The sequence below is a fragment of the Octodon degus genome, unplaced genomic scaffold (assembly GCF_000260255.1).
Source record: "Octodon degus isolate 3935 unplaced genomic scaffold, OctDeg1.0 scaffold00072, whole genome shotgun sequence".
In the NCBI taxonomy this organism is placed as follows: domain Eukaryota; kingdom Metazoa; phylum Chordata; class Mammalia; order Rodentia; family Octodontidae; genus Octodon; species Octodon degus.
In genome coordinates, this window is record NW_004524648.1 from 3,864,778 (window position 1) to 3,879,395 (window position 14,618).

At 33.6% G+C, this 14,618-nt stretch overlaps 1 protein-coding gene across 1 annotated transcript in view; it reads right to left on the minus strand.

Moving 5' to 3' along the window:
* The window catches only part of Efcab5 (EF-hand calcium binding domain 5), a 242,731-nt gene that overhangs the window by 182,392 nt on the left and 45,721 nt on the right, over positions 1-14,618 (minus strand). The window contains exon 4 of the mRNA XM_023720027.1: positions 174-330. Within this exon, the coding sequence (XP_023575795.1) occupies positions 174-330 (157 nt within the window). The remainder of the gene's footprint in view (positions 1-173; positions 331-14,618) is intronic.

Genomic DNA, 14,618 nt, shown 5'->3' on the forward strand with positions numbered 1-14,618 from the left:
TGCATGTGTGTAAATTGAAGAATCAACTCATATGAACCAGACAGGTCAAGAATTGACTTAATTCAATTCAGTACTGAGAAGTTCACGGGAGGATTGTAGTGTTCTACTCTGTATTCCAGCAACTGTTCTCTTATTACCCCCTCTACTACCCTTTACATATACCCAGTTCTTACCACTTCTGTTGGAATGAGTCCTTTAGGATCTAGAATCCATTCATCAAACTGTTCCTGCAAAGCTTGTTTCCGCATGTCAGCCACCTTGGCCTTGATTGTGTGTAGGTGCTCTCTTTGTTGTCTTTTCTGTTTAACATGCTCCTTCAACTTAGAAACTCTAAAAAGTATAAAGATAGAAAACGTGATAAGTTAAACTCTTGGATTTGATTCATGTTGTTCAAATGGAAGAATATAGGAGCTGAGAGCCTCATTTAAACTTTATACTTATTTTTTCTCCATAAAATCTTTCCTGAAGTAAGCCTGGAGTGAGTCCTCTTTTCCTCTAGAACTTACTGAATTTGCCATTTATCTTATGCTTTCTACATTGTTGACTTTTTTAGAAGAGGGACCTATTTTGCCAAACTAAATATTACACTTAAGTATTGGTAGGAATGTAAAGTTATACAGTGATTACAGAAAACTGTGTGAAGGTTCTTTAAAAAACTAAAAAATAAAATTAGCATATTATCTTGAAATCTCAGGTTTGGATATTTACCCAAAAGATTTGAAATCATTATGTAAAAGTGGTGTCTGTACTTATATATTCATTACTCCTTTATTCATAATAGTTAAGTTATGGAATACCTTAGTGGCCACTAACAGATAAACAGATAAATAAAAATGTGGTGTATGAATACAAGAGATACTATACAGCATTAAAAAGGAAGAAAATTCTGTTCATAGTGGTGATATAAATAGAACTGAAGAATTATGTTAAGTAAAACAGGCACAGAAAGACAATATATTCTCTTGTATATGTGAAATATGAAATGATCATAGAATGGTGGTTACAGAGATTATGGGTGGAAGAAATGAGATGGTTGGCAAAAAGTACAAAATCTCAGGAGGAATATATTTTTAAAAGATCAATTGCACAGCAGTATAATTAATATATTTTATATTTCAAATTCTCTAAGACTGTAATTTCAAATTTTCTAACCTCCATAAAGTGGTATTTGAGATAAATGCTTATGTTAATTATTCTGATTTGATTTTTCTACATTGCATGTGGATAACTCATCACATCACATTATACCTCATAGGTATATACAATTACAAATAGTCACATACAATTTGAAAATAAAAAAAAGCAGTGAGGATAGCCCAACAACCTACCCTACATAATCTAAAGACAAGACCGATACATAAAAGCCTTAAACCATGAACCTGTCTCTTCTCTGGCTATAGAAATCATTGTGAAGGCTTTGATCCCAGGACTATGGTAGATGTTTGGAAGATGCATTTATTACAAGTGTGTTAGGTCATTTTGATACCTTTAATGAAAATTTTGAGAAATTTGCTTAGAAATATGAGGCATCATTAAGAATATGGTGAGTGTTGAATTTTAAAAAAATTGTTATAGTAAAAGACACTCTAAAATTAATTCCCATTAAAATACTCTCTCTTATTTTGAATAACTTCTCCATCCTTCTGGCCACTTTCTGAAGCACACTTGGTAATCCTCTTTCCTGTTTTTACTTGCATTATAATGGTGGCCTCAGTGTCCTGAATTGATTGAAAACTTTTACTTTTTATGGTGATTTTTGACTAGGAAAGAGCTAGAAATCATATGGTGCCAGATCTGATAGATAAGCTACATGAAGATGTATCACAATGTTTTTACAAGCTTATCTTTCCATTGTGTGGCATTTTTAAATAAATCTCACCTTGCAAAAACACTCATGAAAAAGAACTTCTAGAAATATCACAGAAAGTGGTGAGAACAATCAGATAAATATGTTTGAAGAAAGTGGAGTTTGAGAGGGATTAATGGCAAAGTGTCTTATACTGTAATAATTTAAAAAATTTAAATACACACCATATATTTCAATCACATCTTGTATCTTGTCCAATTGCCTCTTTCTGGAGAATGTCAAACACTTTCACAGCCCCTGCTGAAGCACTATAGATTCCCTTGTACAAAGGATGTATCACCCAGCCTGAGACTGAAGAAAAATTTTGATTTCCCATATGATTTATCCTGATCAGGACTTTATAAAAACCCAAACTGGTTTTGATCAAAATCAAATCACATGGTTCAGAATAATACAAATAACTCCCAGTTTCAAGTTCTCTTTTTTGTTTGTTTGAGACAGGTTTTCATCTTTCATTTTTTGTATTATTTATTGATACAATTTAAATATATATAATGATCATATTAATTATAGGGAATTTGTAACTGTGTAAGATATATTTTGATTCTGCTTTTTCCTCCAATCTACTCCCCTTCCTTCAACCTCTCTTCCCCATTTGATTTATAAAGCTTTGTTTCCATTTTATCCTTTCCTTTTCTTTTCTCTTCCTCCCTTTTCTCCTTCCCCCTCCCTAGTTCTTGCTTCCTTTTGAACAATTTCTTCCTATTTCACAATATCTGTTGCACATTTTGGTCCTTACTTACTCAGGTTCTCACACCTGGAGGACAATGCTATATTTACATTAAATTGTCTCCTTAGTGTGAGAACCTGAAAGAGAAAACTGGAATCTGAAGGGTACAATAGATACTGGGAAAAATGAATGGACTTATTCAAAAGGAAGAAATTATTGAGTTGAGGAGGACAGGAGAGGGAGTGGGGAAAGAGATATATCTATGTATGTAAGGAGAATGGTTTGAACAACTGCATTGTACATTTCCGCTGGTCTGTGGAAAGGAGCAGTTAATGCTTAATTTGTTTTTTTTGTTTTTTTTTGAGATGGAGCTTTAGAGTATTTTTTGGCTTTGTTTTTTTCTTTGTTTTTTTTTTCCTGGGTTTTTTTCCCCGCCTCTTCAAGTTTTGGTCTTTTATCTCCTGGATTTGGCGGAACCAGGGATTGAACTCAGACCCTTGCGCTTGCCAGGGAAGCGCTTATTCTACTGAGCCATCTCCCCAGCCTTAATTTGTTTCATCTCCTTTTTTCAATTGTATTTTTTCTCTTCTTAATTTCTTATACATTGCTTTGTTTTTTTCTTTCTTTTCCAATTTTACATGCATATATCTGGTAATATGAATAACTGGTTGGAAGACAACCTATTTATTACAATAAGCCCTGTGAAATTCATATTACTTTGTTAAGTGAAATTCTATATCACTTGTAATTTTTTCTGTTTTAATTCTATAATTTTTACTCTCTTAAAATTTTTTTTTTTTTAAAATGAGTGTGATCTTAAGGTGCATCCACTGACCTAGAAATGTCTCAAGTTTATCCTTCTTTATGGCTGAGTAATACTATTTAGGACATATAAATAATTGAAAATGTCAGACCCCTTAAATTAAAAAACCCAATCCAAATATGGGCATCTGAGATGAAAATACACTTTTCAGAGGAAGAAATATAAATGGAAAATAAATGTACGAAAAAATGTTCACCATCATTGGTCATTTAAGAGATGCAAATTAAAACAATGCTGAGATTCCATCTGGTTCCCAAAATAATGGATATCATCAAGAAACTGACCAATAACCAATGCTACAGGGGCTGTGGGGAAAAAGGAATCCTTCTCCACTGTTGAGGGGAGTGTAGACTATTATAACTATTGTGGAATCAGTGCAAAGATTCTTCAAAAAACTAGACCTAGAGGTCTCATTTGATCCAGATACTCCCCTTCTGGTTATCTTCCTCAAAGAATTAAAAACATCATACCACAGCAATATATGTGCACCTATGTTTATTGCAGCACAATTTGTAATAGCCAGATCTTGGAAACAACCCAAATGTTCATCAACCAAGGAATGATTTTCATCTTTTAAAGGAAAAAGATTAAGACAGTTTGACAGACTTTGAAACCTATAATATTTCAAGTAAGAACTGCCAAATTGGATACCTTTAATATTCCAAAGAAATTATTAAAATCTAAGTCATTACTTTATGCCCATATAAGACTTTCAGGGGCCAGGGAGATGGCTCAGTGGGAATAAGTGCTTCCCTGGCAAGAGCAAGGGCCTGAGTTCAATCCCCAGTTCCACCAAAAAAACAAAACCACCACCAACAACAAAAAAAACCAACTTTCAGAATTCTCTATGAAAACAAGCCTTCAAAAATAGATTTCACATTTTGAAAACAAAGGAAGGAAGCAGTTTAATAATACCAAAAGAGTTGGTGTTTGAGCCCAAAAGATTAATTGGTACTTTAAAGAAAGTGGTAAATTCCTCTGATGCAACTGGTAAGCATACAAACCTCCCATCCCTTTTAGCTGCCTCTCATTTTGCTCTGTTTTTCCATCCGCTACTTCCACAACTTTCTCTCTCTCTATTAGCATTGTCCTTGTTCATTCTCTTGTAGCTTGCTATTCTCTACCTATTTCTTATCCCAGCTATATTCACTCTTTCACTAAATCATTCATTCATTCATGTTACACCAACATCAAGGGATGCATAGTATGGATTCTGCCATCATAAAGCTTAGGTTTTGCTAAGCATGATGATGCACATTTTTTAATCCTAGAAGTTTGGGATCTGACACAGGAGGATGAAAAGTTCCAGTCTAGCCTGGGGAAACTTATCAACTTAGGGAGAACTTGTCTTAAAATAAAAAGGTGTGGGCTGAGATATAGCTCCATGTAAAGGTCCTGAGTTCAACCCCCAGTACCACTACTACCAGCACCAAAAAAAAAAAAAAAGCTTAGAATTCAATGGTAGAACAAAAAAGATAAGTAAACCATGCAGTATAATAAGCATTTTTCAAGATTCTCATGTGATATATAAGTGGATTTGCAAAATTAGTTTTGTCATATTTCACTTCATGAAGTACTTTTTGTGCCTAACTAGATCTTCCACATGCTTTAGGTCTCAGCTCAGCTCAGACATCATTTCCTCCCACTTACTGATGGCCAGACTTAGAAACAAAATGTTGTTTTGAGCTTCAGAGCTCTTGTATATGAGGTTCCAAATATAACTCAAATGGATTTTAAATTGATTATGTCACTTATTCCAGGAATGAAAAATATTTCTATTGCATAATTTGCATTGCTTCATGTGAATGTTTATTTCAATCAACAAAATTCCATTGTATCCAAAACTTTAACTTTGGGCAATATAAGGTAGATATAATCCACAGCTAGATTCTAAATAGAAATTCCCATGTAGGGAGACTGAAAGGAAAAATCAGATTCTTCACATTTCTGTGTGCATGTCTTTTTGTATTCAGTGTAACTCTGCAGCTCCTCTTTGAAGAGGTGGAGTCTATGTATCTCTTTAACCTGCCTTTGGCCATATGACTTACAATGCAAACAGGAAGCAGGCAGAGAGTTGAAAAGTGCTTGGGGTTGGGCTGTGTCCTTTTTCACAGAAGTTGGAAACCTTTCCACCACACCTTGGAAGTAAGCCTACGCTAGCCTGCTGGATAATGATCTAGTTACCTCCCTTGTTTCTTCAGATAATCAGCCAATCACTAGCAAGGCAATTAAGGTCAACTGTCATCTTATTGCAATGCATGAGTGAGTTCATACTATGTGAAGTAGAAATGAGCCATGAACTCAGCCCAAAGTTTCCAATGATAAAATCATGAGCAGATAAATATTACTTTAAACTACTAAATTTGGGATTTTTTTTATATAGCAAAAAGCTAATGAATAAATGTCTCCCCATATGAACAAGTACTTCTAAATATTTTTAAAAGTCCACTGTAAATTTATCTGGTTAAAGAGTAAAAGCAAAACTTTTTCTCCACTCTAGTTGTAACAATCCAATTCTATCTATTCAAATTGTACAAGAAAAATCCCCCACTTACAGCAATGCTTCCCTGGATTACATAAAAATTGAATGTTATATTTCATCAAAACTAGTTCTATCCAAGCCAGGTGTGGTGGTGCATGCCTGTATCCCAAGACTCAGGATGCTGAGGCAGGAGGACTGCTACCAATTTGAGGCCAGCCTGGACTACACAGTGAATTAAATGAGCTGGGGAGAGAGCTAAGTGGCATAAGTGCCTACCTGGCAAGCACAAGGTCCTGAGTTCAATCCCTGATACTGCAAACAAATGAAGAGCGCATAGCGAATTCAAGGCCAGCCTGTACTACATAGCAAGATCCTGTCTAAAATTTAAAAAAACTAACAAAACTATTTCCATTCAAAAGAAGATGTGGCATTTTTACATTGTGGAATATTATTCAGCTATAAAACAGAATAAGTTTGAGACCTTTATTGGTAAATAGATACAACTAGAGACCATACTCTTAAGTGAAATAAACCAGACCCATATGTGCAAACATTGTATTTCCTCCTTAGTGTCAGGACATGAAAGAAAAAATAAAATCTTAAGGATGCAATAGATACTGGAAAAATGGAATAAAACTATAAATAATTGAAAATGTCAGACCTCCTAAATTTAAAAAGGAACCTTCCTTTCTAGGGTATACAGGTAATATAGCTAAGGATGCAGATGCTTATTTATTGCAGTTGCAATGAAAATTTTCATCCACTAAAGAACATTTGATTATTTAAAAACATCCCTGTACTATATAATTTCCAACTCTGAACTGTGGAAGAAATCAAAATCATCATTTTCTTTAAAAAAAAAATCTACATGATGTAAGGTCTATGAACACTATTCACCTTTGCTGTATTTGAAGCTTATGGTTATTTAGTAACATTGTTTAAGAACTACTGGGTCTTAATGCCATCCTGCTATAGAATGTAATTTATACTACATGAAAAAAATAAGACAAGACTTATTATTAGGAACACAGAGACCAATCATGGATGTTTTTGTATATGTTTTATATATTTAAAAAAACACACCAAATGTGTGCAGTTATTTTCCTATGTTGAAGAAAATTTCAAAGTTTACCATGTCCTAGTAAATAATCAATATTAAAATTTTTGCATACACTAAGATTCTGTGCATACAACATCCTTTAATTATTTTTTAATTGGCTAGATATCAGTTTATTTCCTTTAATTATTAATAAGCCAATGTGTTATGATGCCAATATCCTTTCGCTTCTAAAAAGTTAGAACCAACAATGCTTCTGGCATGAGAAAATCATGGAATTAAATCAGGGGTTTACATTCATGTAGAATGTTTCTGTTAAAGCATATTCCACACTATTTTTGACATGTGAGAATATTGTTAATATCTCTGATTTTTTGCCAGAATTTTCATGTATGTGTTATTACTATACATAAAGAAAAATGTGAATATGTATTTGTATGAATATTTAACTAGAAATTACCATGGAGTTGGCTAATTTATATTCACTTTTTACTGTGTATAGATAGATATCTTAATATTCTATATTTCTGTATCATTTAAACTTCATGTAAATCAAGAAGAAGAAAAGAAAGAGAAAAAGAGAGGAGAGAAGGAAAAAAGGAAAGAAAGAAAGAAAGAAAGAAAGAAAGAAAGAAAGAAAGAAAGAAAGAAAGAAAGAAAGAAAGAAAGAAAGAAAGAAAGAGGGCTTGGAGATAACTCAGTGGTAAAACATTCCTGGGTTTGATCCCTAGCACTTACCATATGGCTTGAGTGAAGACTGTAAGAACAGAAGAGTCAGGTCCCAGGTTAGACAAAGTAGGTATTACCAGCCAAGTTAAGGTTTTGATTTTTATTCCAGAAGTAAAGGGATTCCAGCTATAAGTTTTCATGTTGAGGAACATGATAGGAATATCTTTTTGAAAAATCAATTACAGATAAAGAACAGGCTAGAAGAGGGTAAGAGTGGATGTAAATATATCAATTAGAAGACTATTACATTAATGTAGATGAGGAATGGTACCCTAGACTAGGATGAAAACAATGGCAACAGGCCAGAAATGAAGAAGTTTGAGAAAAAAGGCAAAGTCACCAGGACCCAATAATTGCCTAGACAATGAGGAAGTGAAACAGTGAGGAAGTGAAAGGTACAAAGTTAATTCCTCAGGTTTGTCTTAAGGATCTGGATGAATGCACAACCACATAAGGACTGACTTTTTGAAACAGAGGTGCTTGCAAAATGTCAAAGGCAAAATTTGAATAGATAGTTGGACAAACTGGTATATTGAAGTCAAAGAACATATTTGAGCTAAATATATAAATCTGAAAGTCATAGAGGTATAGATGGAAACTGAGGTCAAATGTAAAAGGAGAGCACTCAGGGATGATTAGCGTGATAATAAGGCCTAGCAGCAAGTCTTAAGAAATTTTAATACTTGAACAAATAACAGAATAAATCAACAAAGGACACTGAGAAACCATAAACAGAGAAGTATAAGGAAAATTATAATATCATAGAAGATAAGGGAGAAAGGATTTCAAGATAGAAATTGTCATCACCATTGACTATTGCTAAGAAGTAAGTACGAGACAAAGAAAGCACTCTTTCTAATGGACATACAAGCATGAACATTCTGGTCTTAGTATCACTTATTGGAAAGAAAGTGGCACAAAAGCCAGATAAAACAGGTCAAGAAATTTATGCAAAGTGAAGTGAATAGTTGGACAGCTGTTTTAGTTGTATTTCTGCAGCGAGACAGTGTAAGTTCTTCAAAATAAGAAACAAATTTTGTATTTTTTCCTATAAGATATAGCTGAACATTAAGGATTCAATAGTTATGTAATAAATATTGACTAAGAATATTCAATAAATGAACTGTTAATTCATTCATCTAAAAACATTTATTGAAGTTCAATTCATCAATCACATGCTAAATTCAAATACTGGTATACTTTAATCTCAACACTTGGGAAGCTGAGAGAGGAAGATTACTGTGAGTTTGAGGCCATCCTGGGCTACATAGTGAATTCAAGGACAGCCTGAACTACATAGCTAGACCCTATTTCAGAAAAACCAAAGCAAAACATAACAATATCTGTACGATATAAAAATGATGTGTGTGAAGAATGCAGCCTCTCTTGCTGGGGTGGACTAAGGACTTGCAGCTGAATTTCTAAGTATTTAATTATAGGATACACACATGCATCAGAGTATCAATTAGAAATGAATAATAAACTGGTCAGTGTACACAAATTATTAGGCTTCATGTTCAACAAAATTAAAACCTGTTTGAATAAAGTCCTACCACATACCAGTAAGCATAATAGTTATACAAACACAATACTAAGTATTTTTCTAATCTACACACTCCCTTTGGGCATTCAGGTAATCTGCTTTACTGAACTGATAAAATCAGATATTCATTTGAGATTGAATGTTGATTAATATTACTAATATCTCCTGTGAAGGAGCACCTGCAGGATTTCCTGGCATATGTAAGCACAAGAGTTTGGCTCTATGAAGGGGTGACAGCTGGTGGGGAATATGAAAGGATAGCTGTCTAGGAAGCCACTGTCTCCTGGCAACTGAGGAAACCCATATCAAGGACAAAACATACCCTTTGTCTTGCCAAATCCTAGTGCTAGCACTTTGAAAGAATGAGTTACATATTTTGAAGGGTTTTTTAAAATACAAAATGTAAGTACGTATAATACTTTAAAGAAAATGCTACAGTCTTTTGCAGATGCCACATTTCAATAGAAACAAACACAATGAACTTTGGCACATAGTCTAGATGAGCTCCCTAAAGACTGTCCATGAGTTAATCTGCAGTGAATAAAATAAAGGCACATTTACACAATAGCCCATTATACATTTTACTTGGTTTGTATATTCTTAATGCTTAAGCATTTATACTGACTTATTTTTCTCTTGTATGGATCTGTGATAGAGGAAGGGATTCTTAGGATTATCTCTGTGTGTCTCTTGGGCTTGGGAGATAGCTCGGCGGCGTAAGTACCTGCTTGGCAAGTGCACAGTCTTCAGTTTGATCCCTAGTACTGCAAAAACGAAAACCAAACCAACCAACCAACCAACCAACCAACCAAAAAACTCACTGATGTCTGTGATTCTTTTCTTCATAAACTAAATGTTCTATTATTAATGCATACGGCTAATAAGGAGAAGCCACTGGAAAAAATATTCAAAAAATATCTTAAGGTGCAGCAAAGATCCCTTTGCAATAATATGATTACTAACAGATAATCTCTACAAGATTCAGCGATTACTTTCAAGCCAGAAATGGATCTATATCACACAGGAAAAGACTCAAGTTTATATATGGGGTCTCTTAGATCTACTTCCTAGCTCATTTGAACTCTTGTTCTAGCATTTTATGTGTCAGGACTGAGGGAAAAAAGAGAGGACATGTACAGTGTAAAAGGCTCAATTTCCTTGGGCCATCTTGAAATTCTAGCATCAATAATCTTCCCTTTTTATTGTTTAAAATTCTTTATTAAAATTATACAGTGAAACTGACACATATGATTTCTAGTTTTACAAGTTTTAACACATACATCAATATGTTGTAACCATCACAATCAGGTGATCAAACGTTTGTAATCTTATTTTAAGGACAAATATTCTTCATTTTCAGGTTGCCATCAGATGATAGGGACCTTTCAAACATGCATTCCTAAGTACTGGAGGAATTAGAATCAGAAGGAAAACATACTAAAAGGATGGAATAAAATTTGAAAAGCAAATGATATAAACTTAATAATATTTTACAATTGTGTAAAATTTCATGTAGGAATTAAAGTTCATTTCAACTCTACACTTTTCTTTCAAGAACCCCAATGAAAGGTAGCAGATTATATTTTACAAATAATAGTGACATTGTATTTATCAGTTAATGAACTACCACTATAACAATTGCTCCAAATATGTAAGGACTATCTTTTCTACCTATTGCTGTGAGATACCAAACAGGTGAATAAATCCCTTTTGTCCAAGAAAGCAGACAGATGGAAATATTTTGGATTAAATTGGGTCAACATTATCACTAGAAGATTAAGTCTTGACAAATTAAATGATGATTTTGTTTCCCTTTTATTGAATATAAATAATAACAATGCTCATTGCTAAAATAACTGGACTTCTCTAAGGCTCTACAATGGATTGAGACTGGCATAAACAATGATATAGTGCAAAGCATTTCAAAGGATTATTTTTTACTAAGATTGCTGTGTTTATAAGCTATCATCAGTTATATAGATCTTAATTTTTGCTATGGATAGACAAAGCCCTAATCCCAGCAATCCAGGAAAATAGGTCATCTTTGATTACTTTATCTCTTTCAAGAAACTCCTACAATAAATGTTGGTCAAATAAAAACTAAGGCTCTTATCAAGCCTCAGATGATCCTAAGTAGTCAAACTGCCAGTTCAAGAAACATAGGCAAAGCAATTTAATCCTCTTGTATCATATCACTGGTTGGCAATGGAACCTAGAGCAGAGTCCTGGTGTGTCCATTGTTGTTGATAACAATATTAATAGATGCCTAAAATTTTATGTATCAATTGATATTTAAAATCTCTCTTACAGGAAGATTTATCAACATATATATATTTACTGTCTTGACACTAGTTCCTAAGTTGAAACTTTTTTAATTGAAAAAAATCTAAATGCAGAAACACTGTATATTGCTCTAAAAATACTGTATATTGCCCTGAAAACACAGATCATGAACAGAAATTTCTTTATGTTATTTATTAAGTTTAATGACACTTTTCTGAATGCTAATAGAACTTTTCACTAGTACAAAAACTTCCTTAATTTGTTGTTTTTTTTTTTTACAATTTGGTATTGCAACTTTAGAGTGCATAATAACATCCTATGGAACTTGTTTTAAATGTATTCCTAGAAGTTCTGACTCATTAAATCTGAGGAATAGTCTAGAAACCTGTACTTTTTCTTTTCAGTGGTAGGGAGTGAACTCAGGAACTAGTATACGGAACTTATACTTTTAATCAACCATCCCAGCTGACTGTGATGTCATTGGAAGGCAATCACACCCTTAGAAACATTATTTCAATTGAAAATAAAATTGTATGTCCATATATAAAACAAAATATATAAAAAGAATTCTGGGGGCTGGGGATACAGCTCAGGGGCATAAACACCTGCCTGGCAAGCACAAGGTCCTGAGTTTGATCGCCGGCCAAATAGCTCAGCAGATTAAAGTGCCTGCAAGAAGTCACAGGGGCCAGGGTTCGATCCCCTGACGTATCGTGCCGGCCCCACTCCCGAGGCACTCTGGGATGGCAATTGAGACTGGGCAGGGTAGTGCACACCTGTAATCCCAGCTCTTGGGAGGCTGTAAACAGGTGCGTTACTATGAGTCCGATCTAGTAGTGAGATCCTGAACACCCTGTAGATGCTTTCCTAAAATAAAAATAAAATAAAATAAATCTGTACATGTATATTATTTATTCCAATACAATATATGCACCTAATTCCAAAAGGATTATTAAGGGTTTGTCATATAGCTCAGTGGTAGAATGCTTGCCTAGCATGTACAAGGCTCTGAGCTCCCAAAACAGAAAAAAAAATTTTATAGTAAGGTTTCTAATTAGCTGTTTACCCTGTAGGAAAAAAGCTAAAAGAGTTATAAAGAATGCGGGGGGGCCTGCCCCATAGCTCAGTTCTTTAAGTGGCTGCTTCAACAAAGCGGTCAGGCTCAGGTTGCTGTGGTTCAATCCCCACAACTCAAGCCAGCCAAACCTGCCCTGAAGGCATTCAGAGAAAAAAAAAAAAAAACCTCCCCCCTAAAAAAAAAAAAAAAAAAAAAGAATTATAAAGAATGCTAGGCTACATTATAAATTTTAGTATATGTCTCCATACTAGAAGGAAAATATATATTCAGGAAGAGGTTCTGAAATTTAAAGTGTAGTTTTTTTATATCTGAAAACATGTCATAGACACTATTTATACCAGTTAGTACACCAAATCTAGCACACTGCCTGATTTGCATGGTTCAAAAGCTAAGAATGATTTCTAATTCTTAAATGGCTTTTAAAAACCAAAACAAGACTAATATTTTGTATCATGTGAAGATTATATGAAATTCAAATTTCAATAATCATAAATAGTTTCATTGGAACACAGCCATGCTTACTCACTTATACATTGCCTATAGCTGCTTTTGTGTCACAGCAGCAGAACTCAGTAATAGCAACTCAGTTTTGCAGGCAAAAAGCTTTTGACTTTTATGCAATCAAATCTATCAATATTTTCATAGTCCTAAGTCAGGGTTAAATAAGATTTTCTCTGGTACAAAGGAATTCGAATCCTAGGTTTCTTCAGTTTGTTTACATATAACACAATATATATTTATATATACATTTTCTATTCAAATACATATTCTATTCACATGTATTTTATTCATATATGTATATACATATACTTTTTTTGTTTAAGAATCAAAAAATGTTTGAGATAAACCTAACATTACATTTGGTATTTTCACTATTAGTTAGCAGGTTTATCATATTGTGATTTTGAAGCTTTTTATATAAATTATAGAATAAAGCAAATCAGTATTTAATCCATGTTGTTAGGAGCCAAAATCCAGGGTAAGACAAAAGAGATTAAAACATAAAATCAAGGAGATTAGGTAAAATCTGAAGGGCAAAATAGACACTGGTAAAAGGGAATGAATTTATTCAAAAGGAAAGAGTTACTGAGTTGAGAAGGACAAGAGAGGGAGTGGGGGAAAGAGATATAGCTATGCATGTAAGCAGGATGCTTTAGACAACTGTACTGTGCATTTCTGCTGGTTTAGGGAAAGAAGCAGTTAATACTTTAATTTGTTTCGTCTCCTTTTTTCACTTGTTTGTATTTTTTCTCTTCTTAATTTCTTATACATTTCTTTCTTTCTTCTTCCAACTTTACATGCATTTATCTGGTAATATGAATAACTGGTTGGAAGACAACATTATGTATTACAACAAACACTGTGAAATTCATGTTACTTTGTTAAGTGAAATTCTGAAATTAAACCACTACTACTGAGTAATTTTTTGTTTTACTTCTAATTTGTACTCTCTTTAAAAAAATTAAAAAGAACAAAACATAGACTTGAAGATAAAAGGTAGACATTTTTTAGTGATTCCCTCTTGAATCAATGCAACAAGACTGAAAGAGACCCTATTATGGATTATTGTGAAAATTAAAGAGAAGGCTTGACTTACTGATGGACTAAATTTTCATATTCTTTCTTAGCATCTTTTTTTTTTTTTTAGTGTATTTAAGACAGGGTGTACAGGGTTTACAGGGTCCCACTACATAGATTACACATGTAGTAATTCTCCTTCAGCCTCCCAAGCACTAGGATTACAGGCAAGTGCCACCACACCCAGTCTCACTCGCTGTCTCAGTGTGCTCTGGGGACAGGGCCGGCACAGCATGCCATGCCTTTCTTAGTATATTTTGGACATATATGCTAAAACCAATATTCATACCATTTCCCTTATAAATATATTCTTTTTTTTCTCCATAATTTTATTGAGAAACAAATAGCAATGGACAGTTTCAAATCAAATTGGTAGGACAGTTTCAATAATTAACACATTGCATACATTCTTCCTAGTGGTTATTTGCTGTACAATATGCAGACATTATATCCTATTTACAAACACTATTAGAACAAATCCCTCTGTTCATTAAGAGAATGTAACTAT